Genomic DNA, 22,766 nt, shown 5'->3' on the forward strand with positions numbered 1-22,766 from the left:
ATTTTTAATTTCACTTAATTGATTTAGCAACAGCTATGAAAGTTATTATTATTTGTGACATTCTGTTTTGATGGATAGTAATGACAAAAGTCAACTGTAAATGGAAACCTGTTTTATTATTTATTTCTACACAGAATACAAAGTAATCCACCAACATTTAAAAGGACAACAATTCCCATTTGGATAAAAGTTCTAAACTGCTACCGTATAAGAAATGACCCCTAACCATGTGCGTATCCACGTTCAGTTAATGCGACACATTAAAGTAAAGTAACCTTCATTGGTCAGAATGCAGCGATCCCTGACACCGTTTTCTCCCTTTTAATATCTTAACTGGTCCCTTTAAAGTTAGACATTGGAGTATTTTCCCAGCTACCAACATACATTTCATTAACGCCATGAAATTATTTAAATGTACCGCTCCCTTTTCTCTTTCGAGGCGTTTTCCCCGGCTCCTCCGGTTCACCTTGGCTCACTGATGGACTGTTAACCGCCGTCAACAAACAAACAAACCTCGCTAGTCCAAATAAAGCCTCGAAATTATAGTTAAGAAGTTTCACAGAAAACAATAATTGTGTTTTATGACATAAACACCCAGTTGAGTAATTCTGCAGGTGAGATATGAGGAAATATAAAACAAGTCTGTCAAACGGAAGGAAAGCAACAGCATGATTTATGATTGTTGTATTTAACTCAACAAAACCCTCCGAAGACAGGAAACAAAGACTTATTACTCTAAAAGGTTTCACACTTTGCGCTACAAATAGGATCAGATGGATCTATCTGCTCAGCACGGTGGCCAGCAGCGCCATGCGGATGTACATGCCGTTCTCTGCTTGCCGGAAGTAAGCTGCCCGCGGGTCTGTGTCCACCTCCGCGCTGAGAGCAAAATACAAAAAGGAGAAACGAGTGAAATAGAGGACACAGTTTCTTTAGCGAGACTGAAAAACTAAAGGTATTGCACGGCTACTATTCGGCCTCGCTGGCGTCTCAGCTCAAATGGTTTCTGGTGAATCTGCAGGATTTCTGATGACGAGCAATAAGAATAACTGTATAATCCTTTTGGTGCATTCAATTGCTCATAAGAAGGTGGGATAAACTAAAGCTGAGACAGTGCGAGGCTGAGGGAGTTCCAGCTAGGATATATAACGCTGCTGAACGGGTCTTACCTGATTTCATTGACTCTGGGCAGCGGATGCATCACCACCATCTTCTTTTTGGCTACGGTCATGATGTGAGGGGTGAGGATGAACTGGCCGAAACACTGAGGAACAAGCAACACAAACATTACTTGGTGGAAGAGTGAGAAATTATTCCTCCAAGATCACAAAAACTCAAGTTTTAGATCCAATATGTAGGTTTTATTTTAACGTTAATGTGCAATAAAGTTCATACTCCATACTGTCCACACAGCTGACATTTGAGATAGATATAGAGATATAGAGATAGAGAGATAGATGGATAGAGAGATAGAGAGATGGATGGATAGATGGATAGATGGATGGATATAAATATATATATGTCGGGGGTGGCCAGGAGCTTTTGGAGCAGTTTTCCACATGTTCTTATGTGTTCGAGGACAGAATCACTGCGTTCTGTCTGGAAAAAGTATCTTTTGTTGCAGAAAAACCCGATAAATGGGGACCAGACAGTTTAATAAAGTGACTATGTGTAATTTACTAACTCAGACAAGTGGATTGAGTGTTTCATTACCCTTTAAAGTGCACACTATTTATGTAAAGAGGTTATCTTAATGGGAAGAGAAGGAAGCAGTGAATGAAATAAAGTTCACTTACAGCCTTGTACTCTTCCTCAGACGCAAACCTCTCCTTCTGGATCCTCGTCATGTAGAGGACGTCGGTCTCCGGCAGAGCTTCCTCGATGCTCTCAAACTCCTCCTGCAAACGTGTACAATACACCATATTTGCACCATTTTTGTCAAACTCTGATCATAACATTAAAAACCTTTTACTTAGGATTTCAAAACATTTTAGAAATGTTTGTGATGTTTCAACGCCGCTGAGCCCCCACCTGTCTGATGCCCTTTGAGGCCACGTAGCTGATGATCTCCGCCGGCATGTGGAGGTTCTTGGGAGCCACGTAGCGCAGGGTGATGCGGTACTGGGTCAGCAGTTTGGCGAGGGAATGAACCGTGCGGCCGTGTTTCAGATCCCCAACCATAGTGATCTGAATGTATGAAAAACATGCATAGAAGTCATCTAATGCAAACCGTCTCTGTAGCTCACAGAGACGATGGCGCACAGACTGAGAAGCCTCCCTCACCGTCATGCCGTTGACAGTCCCCAGCTCCTCTCTGATGGTGAAGACGTCCAGCAGCGCCTGGGTGGGATGCTCGCCGACGCCGTCGCCAGCATTGATCACAGGCTTACGGCAGTGACGTGACGCACTCTGAAGACGAGTTACAGAAAGGCAAGACGCTTATAAAAACACTCAGTACTCAGTCAAATATCTACGGTTCATGGTGGGATTCATGGAGAGGTTGAAAGCTAGTAAGTGGCCCTTGAGTTGATTATTCTGTCACATGACCTGTTTTCCGCGCAGCAGCAGCTGGGGCACATTAAAAGGAGATGAAACCCACCTCCACGGCTCCAGGTGTCGGGTGTCGGAGCACCAGAACGTCGGCGTAGCAGCTCATGGTCTGCACAGAGTCGGACACAGATTCTCCTTTTTGTGTCGACGACGTGGATTCGCTGAAGTGGACGACTGAGCCGCCCAGACGCTGCATGGCCGCCGCAAAGGAGCTGCTGGTGCGAGTACTGACCTCGTAGAACATGGACGCCATCACTTTACCCTGGGCAGAGAGGAACAAGGAGCTGGTGTAAAGAAACCCTCCTTCTTACCTACAAGGCTTTAAATGGACTTATTACTTCATCTCTCCGAATGTCACCGACTGTGGAACGTCTCAATCCTGTCGAGGTGATACTGGACGATCTTTCTTTGTACAAATAACTAACATCTACCTTGTTGTGATATTAACATTATGATGCGAGTGGGAACATTGTGTTTTATTAGTGCAGGGAGACTGTGTGTAATGTTCACTTTAAACTAAAGTTACAGTGTGTTTAGCCTGGGGGGGGTGTGTCTGCAGTAAACTGACTTCACACACGGCTGGTGTTACTGTTCGTACCTTCAGGAGGTCCGAGCTTCGCTCCTTCTGAACCATCAAACGCAAAGTGTGGGCAACATTAAAAAGGTGTGAGATCTGAAACAAACAACAGAATTCACATATTAAACAATGTACATTTCATGTGTGTGTGTGTGTGTGTGTGTGTGTGTGTGTGTGTGTGTGTGTGTGTGTGTGTGTGTGTGTGTGTGTGTGTGTGTGTGTGTGTGGTACCTGTTCTTTGCTGAACTGCCTGACAGACAGGATGTGCTGGCCCACCAGCGTGTGCAGCAGAGGAGACGTCTGGAAGTGGGATATCTGGCCGACGGGTATCTGTCCCGGTGCCGACTGAGGGGACAGCAGCCTGGACAGAGGGGGGGGGGTGGCTGTAACCGTCACCAGCGCTGACTGGTGGGAGCATAACCATCTCTGCAGAGAGCGACACCAACGCATCAATCAGTTAAACACAGGACAATTACAGATAACACATTTAAAAGTACGTCACTGTGTTGTATGTTTGTGGCACCTGCTGGCAGTCCAGGATCGGAGGAGCGGTGGGTGCGAGGAGGCAGCAGGTAGCGGCTCTCTCCTGCTAACCGTCGAGGGCTGGCTGCTCGGGTTCGGACGGGGCCTTCCCGGGGGGGCGTAGGACGGTGCTCTGGAGTCTGAAGACAGGAAATACACAATCTTTGAGTACAAACATCGTTCACACATGAAAGAATGGACACATCATTTGATCCACTTACCCTCGGACATTCTTTAACAGGTTCAGGGTGGATCAAAGCAGCGGGCCACGTCTTTACATCTTCACCGTAACCTGGAGGTACCAGCACCTGAGAGAGACAGACAGGCAGAGAGACAGACAGAGAGACAGACAGACAGAGAGACAGAGAGAGAGACAGACAGAGAGAGAGACAGACAGACAGAGAGAGAGACAGAGAGACAGACAGAGAGACAGGCAGAGAGAGAGAGACAGACAGACAGAGAGAGAGACAGAGACAGACAGAGAGACAGACAGAGAGACAGGCAGAGAGAGAGAGACAGACAGACAGAGAGAGAGACAGAGACAGAGACAGAGAGACAGACAGAGAGACAGGCAGAGAGAGAGAGACAGAGAGAGACATACAGACAGAGAGAGAGACAGAGAGAGACAGACAGACAGAGAGAGACAGAGAGACAGACAGACAGACAGACAGACAGACAGACAGACAGACAGACAGAGAGAGAGAGAGAGAGAGAGAGAGAGGCAGAGAGGCAGAGACAGAGAGAGAGAATTTGTATAAAATGATGTTTTATGTTTTTCCTTTTATATATTGAAAGTGGATCCTCGTCTGTTATTATTATTGATAATCACAATAAATGTGTCTGTGTTTATTGCTGACCTGGCCGTCGATGTAGGCCACCTCTCCTCGCAGAACCACGCGCCGCACCTTCCCCTTCACCTTCATACCCTGGAAAGGCGTCCACTTTGACTTGGTGAACTGCATGGCCTGAGGAATAACCCACTCCTGCTCCAAGTCCACCTGGAAGACACAGACGAGGGATTCAATAATTCATCAAATACAAAGTTTGAGCATTATTAGTCGGATTATGTGTGAAGCATAGATTCCTGCGTCCGTTTTAGCATCAAATGCAGAAGAAGAAAACTCCAAAATCAAGACAGACGTAGACAAAACCATCATGTTCCATCTGTGTGTGTGTGTGTGTGTGTGTGTGTGTGTGTGTGTGTGTGTACCTCCACATAGGTGTTGTCCTGGACAGGCAGGTTGAAGATCTTGCGTGGGTTGTCATAAAGACGCCTTATGATGTCGTCCAGAGTAAGACGTCCGTCGCTCACAGCCGTCAGCAGCAGCGGCAGCATCGTTTCCAGGCCGGGGTAACCTGGAGGAGGACTGTCCCCGTTCTTCTCCTCCACAGAATGTGGAGCTAACGACACAAAACAGTTCAACATCTGCGCTCTTCTTAAAACAAAAAGGTGATTATTTCATTATCAGACTGGGTGCTGACCGTGATCTGTGGCAAAGCAGTCAATGATGTCCAGGTTTTCCCACAGAGCCTCCATGTCCTCCAGCGTCCCCAGCACGGGGCGGACGTGCGCTCGTCCGCCGCCGATCGCAGCCACGTTTTCCTCACAAAGGAAGAGGTGATGAGGTGCCACCTCACACGTGACCTGGATGCCCTTCTGCTTCGCGGCTCGGATTATCAGGATCTGAAAAAGAGGAAAGAAGTGGAGATATAAAGCATCAAAGTGTTTATTCAATACTGCAGCCGATCATCTAAAACGTTCACTTGTAAAGGGTTTAAAAGTACCAGAAATGTGAGGACGCTGCACATTTATTTATTCATCTAAATTGTTACTAAAATTTTAAATAAAGTTTACAGAATCCCTTTAAATCACGTAATTATTTTTTCCAGCTGGTTCAAATTTAATATATTTATTTATTTTATATTTATACTTTATATTTATACTTTATATTTATATTTATATTTTATATTTTATATTTATACTTTATATTTTATATTTATATTTTATATTTATATTTATATTTTATATTTATATTTTATATTTATACTTTATATTTATATTTTATACTTTATACTTTATACTTTATACTTTATATTTTATATTTATACTTTATACAGTATATCTCAAAAGTGAGTACACCCTTTAGATTTTTGCAAATATTCTGTTATATCCTTTCAGGGGATAACATTATCCTACTGAAACTTTGATATAACTTAAAGTAGTCAGTGTGCTGCTTGAATAACAGTATAGATTTATTGTCCTTTGAAAATTACTCAGTACACAGCTGTTAATGTCTAAACAGCTGGCAACAAAAGTGAGTACACCCCATAGTGAACATGTCCTAATTGTGCCCAATGATGTTGTTTTCCCGCCCTGGTGTCATGTGACTCGTTAGTGTTACAAGGATTCAGGTGTAAATGATAAGCAGGGCTGTTAAATTTGGTGTTTTGGGCACAATTCTCTCTGAATGCTGGACAACATGGCACCTCATGGCAAGGAACTCTCTGAGTGGCTGAAAAAAAGGATTATTGCGCTTCACAAAGATGGCCTTGGCTATAAGAAGATTGCCAACACCATGAAAATGAGTTGCAGCACAGTGGCTAAGATCATACAGCGGTTTTCCAGGACAGGTTCCACTCGGAACAGGCCTCGCCAGGGTCGACCAAAGAAGTTGAGTCCACGTGCTCAGCGTCATATCCAGAGGTTGGTTTCCAAAAATAGACGTGCGAGTGCTTCCAGCATTGCTGCAGAGGTTGCAGAAGTGGGATGTCAGCCTGTCAGTGCCCAGACCATACGCCGCACACTGCATCAAATCGGTTTGTATGGCCGTCGCCCCAGACAGAAGCCCCTTCTGAAACCGATGCATAAGAAAGCCCGCAAACAGTTTGCTGAAGACAATGAATCCAAGAACATGAGTTACTGGAACCATGTCCTGTGGTCTGATGAGACCAAAATAAACCTGTTTGGGTCAGATGGTGTCCGGCGTGTGTGGCGGCACCCTAGTGAGGAGTACCAAGACAAATGTGTTTTGCCTACAGTCAAGCATGGTGGTGGCAGCATCATGGTCTGGGGCTGCATGAGTGCTGCCGGCACTGGGGAGCTGCATTTCATTGAGGGACACATGAATTCCAATATATACTGTGATATCCTGCAGCAGAGCATGATCCCCTCTCTTCGGAAACTGGGCCGTAGGGCAGTTTTCCAACATGATAATGACCCTAAACACACCTCCAAGATGACAACGGCCTTGCTGAAGAAGCTGAAGGTTAAGGTGATGGACTGGCCAAGTATGTCTCCAGACCTAAACCCAATTGAGCACATGTGGGGCATCCTCAAGAGGAAGGTGGAGGAGTGCAAGGTGTCCAACATCCGTGCGCTCCGTGATGTCGTCGTGGAGGAGTGGAAGAAGATTCCAGAAGCAACCTGTGCAGCTCTGGTGAATTCCATGCCCAGGAGGGTTAAAGCAGTGCTAGATAACAATGGTGGTCACACAAAATATTGACACTTTGGGCACAATTAGGACATGTTCACTATGGGGTGTACTCACTTTTGTTGCCAGCTGTTTAGACATTAACAGCTGTGTACTGAGTAATTTTCAAAGGACAATAAATCTATACTGTTATTCAAGCAGCACACTGACTACTTTAAGTTATATCAAAGTTTCAGTAGGATAATGTTATCCCCTGAAAGGATATAACAGAATATTTGCAAAAATCTAAAGGGTGTACTCACTTTTGAGATATACTGTATTTATACTTTATATTTTATATTTATACTTTATACTTTATATTTTATATTTTATATTTTAAGACGACGGGAATATTTAATTTCAAATATTAAAAGGTTTTAAGAGATTTAAACTGAACATAACAGTTAAAATTAAGCATTTTCCAAACTTCCGAGACTTTGTACGAATAAATAATATAAAATAATGTATAATAATAAAAACAGCGCTTCACCTCTTCCTTCTTGGCCACGTGGCAGATGTGGACCGGCCGCTGGTAGAGCTGAGCCACCAAGAGGATCGCCGCCACCGTCTGCTTCTCAGCGTGAGTGACGATGGGCATCTGCTTGGGCCACTTCTCAAAGTGCTTCATAATGAGAACAAAGTTTTAAAATAAACGGTTAAATTAAAGTGTTTCGTTAAAGAAACGAAGATTATAAGAGTGTTAGAACACAGTGAGACCGACCTCCATCCAGAGAGCGACGTTGTCCATCTTGAGGGTGGAGTACGTGTCGTTCAGGTACATCTTCAAGCCGGCGGCCTGGTTAGCGATGGACGGCAGGACGGAGGCGTTGTCTGAAGCGGCGCCTAAATACAGGGCGTAGTCACACCGGCAGCCCGCTTTGGCCAGCTGATGATGCAACACAACGTCAGATTTATACATGTCGTTTGACTTTAGTTAGCTTTGGTTAAACACTGCGAGGATGCGGCGTCAGACCTTCTGTACCAGGGCCAGCGTGCTGGCGTCAGTGATGGCCGGGGAGGTGTTGGGCATCGCACACACCATCGTCACGCCTCCCGCCAGAGCAGCCGCTGTGCCAGAGGAGAAGTCCTCCTTATGTGTGGCGCCAGGCTCCCGCAGATGGACATGCACATCGATCAGACCTACGAACCAGTCGCGGTTTATAAGCCACGCTTTGCATACAGGTGAGGTGCAGCGAGCAGAGCAAACCGCATGAAGACAATACGTTTGGACTTTTTGAGCGACTCACCCGGCAGCCGGACGAGCGTCTGCGACGTCATGCTGTCGATGTGAGTTTTCACCGGCGGAGTCGGACCGATCTGATGAAGAGCCTGAAAACACAGATTCATTTTATTTATGTTGCCGTCCAACTAAAGAGCTTTGGCAGGACAGAGATATAAAAACAACACATCTGACCTGGACGAAGAGCTTGGTGCACTTGATGTCGATGATGAGCGGGACGGAGAAGTCGATGGCCATGCGCCTCGTCCTGTAGCCTTTGGTGACGAAGGAGGAGAGCCTGCGACCGCCGCTGTTCCTCATGGAGAGGTTGATGACCAGGTCAAAGTGGTTTTCCTCCAAATAGTTCATGATGCTGCGCTGCTTCTCTTTAGTGGGACACTCGCTTTCCTCCTCCTCAAATGGCCAGTCCACCGCTTTAACCTGCAGCAGGTCAGCAAAAGGACATCTTTGATGCTTTCTGCTGATTTGATTGTTTAAATATTACGTCTCTTCGACATGTAATTACCCAAAGACCTCGCGCACATGCACCTGTCAATGCAACATGAAGCGATGAGATAAATCCAAATAGGCAGCATATTTTCAGTTACCTTGACTCCATGTTCTGTGTAGAAGTCTGCAGTCCCCAAGCTGGCGTACAGGTCGTAGCCCATGGACTCCAGAGCCTGCACGGTGGGGAGCAGCTCACTCTTGTTCTGCAAACACACAACGAACCAATGCTGATCAATAATATCATCAAGTATCACGCTTTATATTTGAATAATTCAGAACTCTTCCCCCTCTTATTCCATTTGTTTGGTTTTCATGCCATTTAATTGAGCTGGGTGTGATGTAGTTTTATTTACTGTATGTAGTGTAAACAGGAAGAGTTGCCAAGGGAACAACTAACTCAAAGCAATAAGAAAATCAATAACCGCTAAAAAATACATTTATATCTTTAATGGCATCACACATTTCATGGTTTATTCGAGGAGAAAGTATTTCTATCCAGCACACACCATCATGTAACTACAACTTATCTCCACATGGCCGGCCGGCCTCAAGCACCAGCTGTTAATACAAACGCAAGACTGCCAATGTACTCTAACGTGTCACTGCGTGTACGTTGTTCCACTAAGTGGCAGCTGGATGAGACGAACACAACGCTACCAGATGAACTCCGTGGACTCGTCGTGTGTAATGTCGGTACCTTGTAGCTGCCGATGGAGAGCAGGATGTTCTTTTTGGGGATCTTGAAGCCGGTGGAGAGCATCGCTTTGAGGTAAGCCTCGTATCTGTTCTCCCCAAAACAGGCCACCTCGCCGGTGCTGGTCATCTCCACCCCGAGCACCACGTCAGCTCCGGCCAGGCGAGAGAAGGAAAACTGTGGAACCTGGAGGACGTGCGACAGACGGTTAGGATGAGACACGGCGTGCGTGGAAGCTGGTTCAGCCCGAACACGTGACGCATTTACCTTGACTCCTACGATCCCTTTCCCTCTCATCAGCCCCACGGGCTCCACTTCCTGCCCCATAATGGCCTGAGTTGCCAGGGCGACAAGGTCCACGCCCAGCGTCTTGGATACGAAGGGGAAAGAGCGGGAGACTCGCACGTTGCACTCGATCACCTTCAGCTGGTCGTCCTGGCCGAAGAAAGAAGAAACGCACAGCATTAAGTAATCGTTTGTCAGCAAGATAAAGTCTTCTTATAATCTCTTCCTCACAGAGAAAGTTCTTGTTCGTCTTCATCAGTATTCAGAGTAAAAGTGTTAATATCGTGCTTTTGTGGAAGAAAAGCGCCGGCGAGGTCCAGGTGAGCTCAGAGCATTTCTGACAAACTCATTCTAGAGCGCGTTTCTGTGGCCAATCCAAAGCCGCACGGCCTCCAGGAGGATTCTCACCTTGGCAATCAGCTGCAGGTTGAACGGTCCAGTGACCTGCAGCTCCTGGCCGATGGCGTGCACGATCACCTTGATCCTCTCCATCGTCTTCTGGTTGATGTCCTGGGGGGGAGTCACCAGTGTGGCGTCACCAGAGTGAACGCCAGCGTTCTCCACGTGTTCAGACACGGCGATGGCTATCACTATCCCGTCACACGCAACAGCGTCCACGTCTATCTCCTGGAAGATGCGACAGGATTACAGACCTCGATTACTTCAGTTTCATGGCGCTCATATTCTGATCATCTTAAGAGGTCAACCTCGGCGAGTCTTCACTGACCTTGGCTTCCTGTATGAATTTGGAGATGACAACAGGATATTCTTTGGACACAGCGATAGCGTTAGTCAGGTATTTCTCGAGGTCACCGTCGGTGTAGGCGACGTTCATCGCGGCGCCGCTGAGAACGTAGGAAGGACGAACCAGGCAGGGATAACCCACCGTCTCACAAAACGTCATAGCAGACTGAAGAAGAAGAAGATGAATGTTATACAGTTTGCAGAAGAAGACCCCAAACAACACGAACGCTTCACCCTCCAGAAGGTCAATTTAAAACACTATTCTCGTGAAACATGACGCCAGATATTCGGGCGCACCTCGGTGTCAGAGAGCTCCTTCCACAGCGGCTGGCTGATCCCGATGGTGTCCAGCATTCGGGAGAACTTGAACCTGTTCTCGGCGCTGTCGATGAACTCCGGTAACGTTCCCAGGATGCGGCACTGCTGGCGGTGCAGCGACATGGCGATGTTGTTGGGCAGCTGACCTCCCATAGAGAGGATCACTCCCTCGGGGTTCTCCCTCTCATAGATATCCATCACCACCTGAGACATGTGCAGGAGACTCATTAAAATAATGTTCAGCACGCTCGTAAAACCTAATGCAGAAGACCATCACTCGTTATGGACGAGTTGAAGAATCTCACCTCGAAGGAGATCTCATCAAAGTAGAGCCGGTCACACATGTCGTAGTCCGTGCTGACCGTCTCGGGGTTGTAGTTCACCATGATGGTCTTGTAGCCCATCTGCAATAAAGAAATGTTCTTAAAGCAACATGTCTTCATGTTAACTGCCACACACAAAGGATGGGTATCACCTTATGTTCTGCACCGGTCGTTTTATAATAATCAAGTCAATCTCACAAAGACATTGTGCAGCAGAGTTTAATAATTAAAGTCCAACAAGCTGCAACAATCTTTCTGTGCTGAGAGGAGGAAGAGTCACTCGTCTTCCTCCAGGTCAGCTCAGAGATTTAGATGTTTTCAATTGCGGCATGTGTTTTTAAACCGTCTGTAGTTAATTTTTTTTTATATATATATATATATATATATATATATATATATATATATATATATATATATATATATATATATATATATATATATATATATATATATATATATATATATATATATATATATATATATATATATATATATATATATATATATATATATATATATAAAATTCAGTGAAACAGAATCCCTTTTCCCAGTTATCTTATTTGTATATACAAATCTTTATTATTTTTTATCCATCCATCCATCCATCGTCTACCGCTTATCCGGGATCGGGTCGCGGGGGCAGCAGCTCCAGTAAGGAACCCCAATCTTCCCTTCTCCGGGCCACATCCTCCAGCTCCGACTGGGGGATCCTGAGGCGTTCCCAGGCCAGTGAGGAGATATAATCTCTCCACCGAGTCCTGGGTCTTCCCCGGGGTCTCCTCCCAGCTGGACGTGCCTGGAACACCTCCCTAGGGAGGCGCCCAGGTGGCATCCTTACTAGATGCCTGAACCACCTCAACTGGCTCCTTTCAACGCAAAGGAGCAGCGGCTCTACTCCGAGTCTCTCACGGATGGCTGAGCTTCTCACCCTATCTCTAAGGGAGACGCCAGCCACCCGTCTGAGAAAACCCATTTCGGCCGCTTGTACCCGTGATCTCGTTCTTTCGGTCATGACCCAGCCTTCATGACCATAGGTGAGGATAGGAACGAAGATCGACCGGTATATTGAGAGCTTTGCCTTCTGGCTCAGCTCTCTTTTCGTCACAACGGTGCGGTAAAGTGACTGTAATACCGCCCCCGCTGCGCCGATTCTCCGGCCAATCTCTCGCTCCATTGTCCCCTCACTCGCGAACAAGACCCCGAGGTACTTGAACTCCTTCACTTGGGGTAATGGCTCATTCCCTACCCGGAGTAGGCAATCCACCGGTTTCCTAAAGAGAGCCATGGCCTCAGATTTGGAGGTGCTGATCCTCATCCCAACCGCTGCACACTCGGCTGCGAACCGATCCAGTGACTGTTGAAGGTCACAGACCGATGATGCCATAAGGACCACATCATCTGCAAAGAGCAGCGATGAGATCCTCAGGTCACCGAACTGCAACCCCTCTCCTCCACGACTACGCCTCGATATCCTATCCATGAAAATCACGAACAGGATTGGTGATAAAGCGCAGCCCTGGCGGAGGCCAACATTCACGGGAAACGAGTTATTTTTTATAATTTCTTTTATTAATTTAATTTTTATTTTGAAAAATGTTCCTTTTTTTTATTTGCTTATTTTTAACTAGTTTAAACATCTGTTATAGCTGCGAATGTACATGAATATAATTGTATAATTATTTAATATAAATGGAAATGAACTTATATACATAATATAATATAATATTCACAATAATATACTTTATATATAATATTCTAAATAATGTGAAAAGAAAAGAAAACCTGAAATAAAGAAAGGTTTACTTGAAGATACCAACAATCTGCAGCTTTATGAGATGATGCGAGACCCACCTTCCTGAGCTCTGTGATGCACCCGACCGCACACCAATCAAACTCCACGCTGCTGCCGATGCGGTACACGCCGGAGCCGATCACCATGACGTGCTGATCAATGAAGTCCAGGTCGTCCTCTGTGCCGTGGTAGGTCAGGTACAGGTAGTTTGTGTAGGCGGGCCATTCAGCCGCCACTGTGTCGATCTGCTTCACTACGGGGATGATGGACCAATCGTGACGCAGCTTTCTCACCACGAGCTCCGTGCTGTAGCAGGAGAAAAACACAGAAAAACTTCAGAACATCGTTTTTGGGATGAATGAGAATAAACTGGTGATTAAATGTAAATACAAACATTCTTGAAGTTTGTAATTTTTAATATTTAAAAAAATATATAGAATATAAAAAAATATATAAGAAAATTAAATTAAATTATATATATATATATATATATATATATATATATATATATATATATATATATATATATATATATATATATATATATATATATATATATATATATATATATATATATATATATATATATATACATACATACATACATACATACATACATACATACATACATACATACATACATACATACATACATACATACATACATACATACATACATACATACATACATACATATATATATATATATATATATATATATATATATATATATATATATATATATATATTCTAAGATTATAAATTCAAACATTTATGTGAATTTATTTATTTTCCTTTTTTTTTTGTCAACGAATCGCAAGGTTGGATCAACCTCACCACGCCACAGACGCATGTATGAAAATGATGAGGTAATGTGTCCTCAGGCTCATATCGTCTTTCCCACTCACCTCTGCACAGCTTGTGCAATCTGTTTGTCAGAGAAGCCCAGCTGCTTGGCCTTTCGCAGCACCTCTGGAGGCATGGCACTCTCATCCTGATGGGGAGAACAATGTCAACAAAAGAAATACAAAGACTCAAGAAAAGACAATGTTCCACGTCGGCTATCGAGTTTACCTGGTTGTACGTCTCCAGCAGCCGCTCGTGGTCAGTGATGTTCTTCATCTTGTGTAGGAACCAGCGGTCGATCTTGGTGAGCTCGTACAGCTGGTCCACCGTGTAGTTGGCTCTGAATGCCGACGCCAAAACAAAGATACGCTTATCTGTCGGGGTCTGCAACTCCTGGGGAGCAGAAAAAAGAAGATCATATGTTTTAAATAGAGTAAAACTTCTTTCTCAGCTATGAGCATTTGGCCAAGACATCAGCCACAGACACAGTAGTAGTAGAAGATGATAATTATTCTGCTATTTTAATTCTGCTATTTTAATTCTGCTATTTTATTCTATTTTAATTCTGCTATTTTAATTCTGCTATTTTATATCATTTTAATTATGCTATTTTATTCTATTTTAATTCTGCTATTTTATATCATTTTAATTATGCTATTTTATTCTATTTTAATTCTGCTATTTTAATTCTGCTATTTTATATCATTTTAATTCTGCTATTTTATTCTATTTTAATTCTGCTATTTTATTCTATTTTAATTCTGCTATTTTTTTAATTAATTAATTATAACTCACAATGAAGACCCAGCAAGGCTTTCATCAACAGTATCATTACTATACATTACCCAGCTGACAGCACCTTCTGTTCAGTTTAAAACATCACGATGGTGTCGCTGCACCGCGTCAATGGACTGACCAGTGACTGGTGGAGGCCTTTCCCCCATAAATGTAATCTTTATATGAAAACGTCATCAAACATCTTTTCTTTTAAAATGCCGTGTGTAGTCAGTAACACAGCTGTCGTTTAATAACCAAGTGTGTTGAAAAAGATGCTTTCTCCTTTGTTCAACCTCTTCTGCAGTTTTAATGGACACTGAGCGACTTTTACAACTTTCGTTCACCTCTTCAGAGACGGGCTTGATGGTGTGGTCAAAGCCGACGCAGTTCTCGTCCACCATCCTCAGCGCTTTCTGAAAGGCCTCCTCAAAGCTGCGTCCGATAGCCATCACCTCACCTGTGGAGAAAAGGTGAAGCTCTACTTATCGCCGCTCTTCTTACACACATCATCTCGTAACTAGCAAGATGCGCTTCCTCTCTGCGGCATCAAAGCAGACTTCAGTGTCTCTCACCAACACTCTTCATGGAGCTGCCGATCTTAGTGGACACCCTGAGGAACTTGCTGAGATCCCAGCGAGGCACCTTCACCACGCAGTAGTCCAAACTCGGCTCAAAGTTCGCTGTTGTGGAGTTGGTAACCGAGTTCCTACAGAAAACACATTTACACACGTTAGTGATGCTGAACCACATCATTCCCAGACGTTCTGGAGGGTCTCTAAATGTGGAACATAGAAATGTGATGTTATCCTTTAAAGTGAGACACGTACTTGAGTTGTGGCAGCGGGATCCCCAGGCCAAGTTTAGCCGCTACATACGCCAGAGGATAACCCGTCGCCTTACTGGCGAGGGCCGAGCTGCGCGACAGACGGGCGTTCACCTCGATGATGTAGTACTGCGAAGCATCAACATGCGTGTTTGTACTTATGTGCGACTTCTTCGCGTGTGTAGGTATAAAAATGAACGCGTTGTCGTGTTTACCTGTTCAGACTCGGGGTTAAGGGCGTACTGGATGTTGCACTCGCCCACAATGCCGAGGTGCCTGATGACTTTGATGGCCGTGTCCCTGAGCATGTTGTATTCGTGGTCGTTAAGCGTCTGACTGGGCGCCACCACGATGGACTCTCCAGTGTGGATGCCCAGAGGGTCGATATTCTCCATATTACATACCTTTAAACACAATTACAAAATGTTCTGTCAAACATGAGATGTAATTACTTTACTGTGTGTGTGTGTGTGTGTGTGTGTGTGTGTGTGTGTGTGTGTGCACTCACAGTGATACAGTTGTCATAGGCGTCCCGGACCACCTCGTACTCAATCTCCTTCCAGCCTTTCAGGGATTTGTCCACCAGCACCTGCGAGGTGTGAGCGAAGGCTGCCGTCACCAGAGAGACGAGCTCCTCTCTGTTGTTGGCAAAGCCCGAGCCCAGACCACCGAGAGCGAACGCCGAACGAACCAGGACGGGGTAGCCGAGACGCTCCGCAGCTGCCACTCCCTACGGAGACATGAAGAGAGACGATGCATTCAAGACACGAGAAATGTGAGGAACGCTTTGAAGGGAAGGAGGCGGCGTGTCCTCACCTGCTCCACAGTCAGCGCCGCTTCACTTGGAGCAACGTGTTCGTTGATCTCCTCCATCTTCTCCACAAAGATCTTCCTGTCCTCGGTCATCTCGATGGAGGACACCGGCGTTCCCAGAACCTTAACTTCATACTTCTCCAGGACGCCCAGCCTGGTCAGCTCCACGCCGCAGTTCAGAGCGGTCTGACCGCCGAAGGTCAGCAGCACGCCGTCTGGGCGTTCATTCTTGATCACCTGAGAGCAAAGAGGTGGGAAGGCCATGAAGAAATGTACAAATAGAAGTCATTACAACCTTTTATTGTTGCAACTACAAAAACATCTACGTTCAAGGAACCCGTCAAGGAACCTCAAAACCGCAATGTCTTCATTCCACACGTTCCCTCTTCTCCGTTCATCCGTACCTGAGTGACGTACTCCGCCGTGATCGGCAGGAAGTAGACTTTGTCGGCCAGGCCCTTGGAGGTCTGAACGGTGGCGATGTTGGGGTTGATCAGCACAGTCTGAATGTTCTCTTCCTTGAGAGCCTTGATAGCCTGGAAAACAAAACTACATGTCAGCTAGAAACAGTACGATCTTAAAGGACGTGCACGACGAAAGGTCGGCACAAACGGTAACATTAAATACCACCTGTGTTTACCCTGCGTCCCAAAACAGCATCAAGTCTACATGAACAACATCAGAATATATCTGCTCTTATCAGAAGGTATTCCCGACAGACCTGGGAGCCCGAGTAGTCGAACTCCCCGGCCTGGCCGATGGACAGTCCTCCAGAGCCCAGGATGAGGACCTTCCTGGGCCGGGTGATCTCCTCGGGCTTCCGGGAATCCAGGTAGGTGAGGTTGTCCATGACACGCTGCTTCACTGGAGAGACCACACAGGACAGGTTTTATTTTGATTGATAATGAAACAGTGTTACAGACAGACAGACAGGCAGACAGACAGACAGACAGACAGAGACAGACAGGCAGGCAGGCAGGCAGGCAGGCAGGCAGACAGACAGACAGACAGAGAGGTCTCTGTAATAAGTATCTAATAAGGTTTCACAGTGATGCTATTAAAACATCATGAGGCTCCATAAGAAGGTGAAGTGAGAGAATAAAAAAAACTAAAGTGATTTAAAAACACTGAAATGGTTGTTACCAGATTTGGTGGCGTTGCCCTCTTTGTGGTCTTTCACGGTGTCAAGGAAGACGTCAAACAGGCCGACCAGATCAGTGGGGCCGGCCATGTGCTCCGGGTGGAACTGAACACTGGAAGAGATAATGTTCAATAACAAACGGGGGAAGAATCTGGACTCACGGAGACGTCTGTGTTTTAAACGTTAAAAGGTCAATAACGAGGTCGACGCTGTAAACGTAAAGTACGAAGACTACCAAGAATGTGTAGCAAAGGCAGTAAACCAGTGTTGATCTCATGCTTTCAAAATATGGCCCTGATAGTTTAAAACTTTTACAAGAATGGTGATGAATGTGGTTTCAGGAGGTCGTTAAGCACGGCACAGATACGGAAACTAGGCATGATGTCCAATGTTATTTTATACTATTTTAATTCTGATATTTTATACCATTTTAATTCTGTAATTTGATATTATTTTAATTCTGCTATTTGATATTATTTTAATTCTGATATTTGATATTATTTAATTCTGCTATTTTATATTATTTTAATTCTGCTATTTTATACTATTTTAATTCTGTTATTTTAAACTATTTTAATTATGTTATTTTATATTATTTTAATTCTGCTATTTTATATTATTTTAATTCTGTTATTTTAAACTATTTTAATTCTGCTATTTTAAACTATTTTAATTCTGTTATTTTAAACTATTTTAATTCTGTTATTTTATATTATTTTAATTCTGCTATTTGATATTATTTTAAATCTGATATTTTATACCTGAATTTCCCTCGGGATAAATAAAGTATCGATCTATCTATCTACTATTTTAATTCTGATATTTTTATACTATGTATAATGGTACTTCAGACTGTTGTACATCATCACTGTGATTATTGTTCTGTACATGCTCTTATTCTAATCTTGTACTAATTGTTATGTTTTGCTGTGAAGCACTTTGTGTTGCAGTTCTTGTGTGAAAGGTGCTCTACAAATAAAGATTATTATTATTATTCATCTATCTATATCTAGATACATCTCTCCACATGTCTGAGGCCGTTACCTGAACAGCGGTTTTGTGTTGTGCACGATGCCCTCGTTGGTCTGATCGTTGGCGTTGGTGAAGAGGACGTCCCAGTCTTCCGGCAGGGTGTCGGGGTCGACGGCGAAGCCGTGGTTCTGACTGGTGATGAAGCAGCGATCTGTTCCCTTATGGATGCACGGCTGGTTGTGGCCACGGTTACCGTATCTAAGAGACAAGAGAGGAAAGAGGTTATACTCTGGTTCATGTTGAGGATTAGTCGTCTAACTAAATATCAGCCATATGTAACCTTAAGTAAAAAAAGAGATTTATTTATTTAACAATATATTATTATTTATTTGTCAAACCACAAATCATTGTAGTTTAAACGATCATTTCGGCTCTTAAAAGTATTCAAGCTCAATCCTCCGCCCTACTCAGAGTATTGCTGTGTTTTCGGATTTATTTGCATTTTTAAACCATTTTAAATGCAACTTAAAACATTATTTTGGCAGAACTCTAAAGCATTGTGGGATTTATTTTGCTTTTAAAAGAGGAAATGCATTTGTGTTATTTTAACTACGTGAAAATGCAACGTTTCTCTAATCCATGGATTGCACTGAATCCTTTTATTTGAAGAGAAATGTTTCAGGGCGATGACGCGCTGCAGAACTGTCGGTACATTTAGATTAGGGATTTGGATTCCAGGTCTCGGTGAAGAGGAAACATGCATTGAGGTGTAAAACGTTTATACCTGAAGTTCTTTACACGCGCTGTGAATTATCTGTCATTTGAATTTCACTGCTATCCTACAATCCCCGTGTTTGTCGAGAAGCCAACAACATTCCAGCAGAGCAGTGGGAACCTTGCTGCCGCTGTGACCTTCACACCGAGCCTGATAAAGCCGCCATCGCTGGAGTCTCACAGATGTGACTGTGGATTCTGCGGGGAGGGGCGGCCCGGCTTGTCTTGCGTGCCTGTTTGTTAAGCCTTTCTCATAACAAGGCCGGTGAGTCCAACACTCCACTGCTCACACAGGAGAGGACAGACTGCTGAGAACAGCACAAATCTGCAGTTCACATCACAACACACGCAATGAATGTGTTTCAAGAGAGGGGGGGGGGAAGGGAGTTTGAAGAGGTTCCCTGGTTCAGGTCACTGAGGGCAAATGTCTGGCTTTGTCCTTTCCCAAAAATCTTCTATTAGCTTTGCAAGAGACTTCCTGAGCTCCAGGTGTGACGTGAGCGAGCATGTTTCTGTCCACAGATCAGTTTATCTACAGCACTTTGACATGAGACGGAGTTAAGAAAGAAAAGCGTTTCTCCGATCAGAATGTGATTAATCGATTCATCACCATTAACATTTTGCTCAATCGAGAATACGATGTCTTTACACAGACGGCGTTTAGAGCCCAACAATCTGATCTGTTTGATGAAATTGGTAAAAAGCGGAGAAAGTACACCATTACAGTCGACTGTGGAGCTTCAGCTACTAACGTCATCTTGTAGGTCTTCGATCCGATGACTAAAGAGAGCAACTGGTGTCCGAGGCAAATACCGAAAACCGGCTTGGGGCGTTCCACGCAGACCACCTTCCTCACGTTGTTGATGGTGGCCTGACAGAACTGGGGGTCCCCGGGGCCGTTGCTGATGAACAGACCATCAAAATCTAGAGAAGACAACAGAAAAGGAGAAGATCTGTCATCACTGACCAACACTCAATACACAGAATGTGAACAATGACGGCCTTTTATTTGCGTAGAACTTTTAATCTTGCAGCGTCTCAAGCAGCGATAAACCATTTTATCTCTAAGTGCTCGTTACAAAAGCTTCAACGATGAATGAACGTATGAATCTGTCTCCACAGTTGTGCCAGTTGAATCAACACGTGTGGGAGTTTCCTTAAAACAAACACAACAGCAGTCCCATATTTTGGTTATATGTTCTGCAAAAGGTTATATTGGTCAATTTGCTTTTCCATATCTGGCACTGAAGTAAACATTAAGTCAGTTATTAGCAGGAGAAGAGTGCGACAGACCTGCGCTGTGCAGAGGGTGATCCCAGGGTACGACAGTAACACAGGCGCCCCTCTGAGCCAGGCAGCGGATCTGGTTGTATTTGATGCCGCAGTCCACCACTGTGATCCTCAAACTACCGCTGGGGTTGAAAACTCTGGGCTCCTGGAGACAATCAAAAGAGAAGTCATCAAATACACAAGTCTGGGGTCAGAATAAAGTATTATTTACACGCATCAACACAAGAACAAACTTCTAATCTGTGTGGTCTACTTCCTACACAATGAATGCAGTGTTTAGTTTTGGGTTACCTTCATGGAGACCTCCTGGACCAGGTTTCTTTTGTCCGGGTTATCAAAGGGAATACTGTCCTCAGGGGTCCCGTCCACGACCAGCTTCCCCAACATGGTGCCCTTCTCTCTGATGTTTTTGGTCAGGCGGCGAGTGTCAATGCCTGGACAACATGGGAAGAAACAGATCATTTCAAAGCTTGTATTCCCAAAGCTACCTGTTCCAAGTCTATCAAATCAAGAAATGTATTCTGCATTAGTCTGACCTTGTATTCCAGGAACACCTTGCTCCTTCAGCCACTGGTCCAGTGACTTGACTGAACTCCAGTGGCTGGGACTATCAGACAGCTCTCCGATAATCAGAGCTGCAGCGTGGATCTTTGACGACTCAAACCACTGAGTAACACAAAAACAAGAAAACACATCACTGTGTGTTGTTGGCATGAGGAAGAGAAATACTATGATCACATACACAAAGTTAGATCCAGTTTCTTCCCCTTTCTTCTCATCTCCCAACACCTGAGTGTTATCATAAGAAGGTTAGATAAATAACTGCCCACCTTGCTCAGTCCAAACTCTCCCTCTTTGTCCTGCGGTACACCATAGTTGCCCACCAGAGGGTAAGTGAGGGTCAGCAGCTGGCAGCGGTAGGATGGGTCGGTAAGAGCCTCGGGGTAGCCCACCATGCCGGTCTGAAACACTGAACACATAAAATAATCAGTTATATTCCAGTGGAAATAAAATGATTTAACACAGAGTATTTATATTCCACTGACAACTGAACTTCGACCATGTTCATATGCTGGAGCATGGAGAATGTTTGCTGGGACAGGCAGACAAGTGTTGACTCAGGTGGTAAGTGGTAATAAAACTGACACTGAATGGCCTAAACAGATGTGAGGGACTCTACTAAACTACCAGCAGAGATGCATTTTATTCTGATGCGTGTAGTTTGTTCCGCCAAACTACACTGAGAATCCTATCACTTTAATGTTGCCTAACTCGTGGACACAAACACACACATCAAAGAGCAAAGTTTGGCCTTGTATAAACTCAACATTGCCTCATCTTTAATTCGGCACGCCTGCCCCACGCTGAGGCTTAATTACAACACTTTTTAAAGGGGGGGTTAGGGTTAGAGAGAGGAGGGGGGGGTGGCGCTTTGCAACTTTGAGCCAAGACAGTCGTGGCACATTAGGGCAAGCGATTCATTGACCAAAATAAAACAATACAAAGAACCTAAAGTTAGCGACCATGCAGGCGCATTTTGTACGAGCTAGCTTAAGTAGCAGTAACTGAAGTTAGAAAGAAAGATGACGTACCAACTTCTCCCGACACTGAAACATTTGCACCAATAAGGAGGCCTTTGAACGTCGTCCCGTCCTCTAAAACCAATGTTGCCATCGTTGTCATCTGTCTCTCACTCCTGTGACCGGAGGATTGATGGATGTTTTAGAGTAGTGATGAGCCCCAGGTCTCCACGTGAAACTCACGCAGCGCGAGGCAGCAAGAGATGCAAGCTGGAAGTGGAAAACAAAAACACCAGAGTGGACGACTGACCAGAAGTCCTAATGAATCCGGTGCAAATTAGGAAACAATAACACAAAAAAACGATGTATTTCGATAATTTGCTGGTTATTCGGACGGGACGATGAGAGCAAAGTGTTCCACACGCGCCACCAGCAGTGTGGCAGTCGGCCCGCAGCCTGAACCGGTAAATTTGAAGTAGTAATTTTCAAAATAAAAGCAGTTGCTGTCTTGTGATTGCTACTGCTACAGCCACTTTTGTATTGTCAGGTAAATTAATCCTGATCTTCATTAATCCACACTGGAAAGACTATCACATGTATTTGTCCTACCTCAATCAATATGTATTACGACACTACGAATATGTTTCTGCACTATTATGTATTTTCTGCACAATTATGTATTTTCTGCACAACTATGTATTACAAACATAATAGGGGCACTTCCCCTTTAAGAGTAACAGGTCAACAAACCATCACTTCCGGACTGCTGACGGAGGAGCGTGTAGGCGCCAAACTGGGACCAATGA

The 22,766-nt window shown here is 44.4% G+C and overlaps 1 protein-coding gene across 1 annotated transcript; it reads right to left on the reverse strand.

Moving 5' to 3' along the window:
* Positions 1-95: 95 nt before the first annotated feature.
* LOC115028885 (CAD protein-like) lies at positions 96-22,416 on the reverse strand. Its single transcript, XM_029462795.1, is given in 45 exon segments — positions 96-879; positions 1,170-1,264; positions 1,797-1,898; positions 2,032-2,187; positions 2,284-2,409; positions 2,600-2,812; positions 3,149-3,223; positions 3,359-3,505; positions 3,507-3,553; positions 3,651-3,789; positions 3,871-3,957; positions 4,507-4,647; positions 4,860-5,050; positions 5,132-5,333; positions 7,610-7,741; positions 7,841-8,005; positions 8,093-8,259; positions 8,367-8,448; positions 8,534-8,779; positions 8,947-9,051; positions 9,546-9,728; positions 9,810-9,977; positions 10,236-10,454; positions 10,555-10,737; positions 10,869-11,093; positions 11,195-11,293; positions 13,064-13,310; positions 13,913-13,998; positions 14,079-14,243; positions 14,972-15,084; positions 15,200-15,333; positions 15,455-15,579; positions 15,666-15,854; positions 15,959-16,180; positions 16,267-16,500; positions 16,668-16,799; positions 16,985-17,127; positions 17,407-17,516; positions 18,449-18,634; positions 19,903-20,074; positions 20,444-20,585; positions 20,732-20,874; positions 20,977-21,106; positions 21,271-21,410; positions 22,033-22,416. Coding segments are annotated over 45 exon segments (6,699 nt in total). The 5' UTR covers positions 22,124-22,416; the 3' UTR covers positions 96-779.
* Positions 22,417-22,766: the final 350 nt, after the last annotated feature.

This window comes from Cottoperca gobio, chromosome 24 (assembly GCF_900634415.1).
Source record: "Cottoperca gobio chromosome 24, fCotGob3.1, whole genome shotgun sequence".
NCBI classification, from domain to species: Eukaryota; Metazoa; Chordata; class Actinopteri; order Perciformes; family Bovichtidae; genus Cottoperca; species Cottoperca gobio.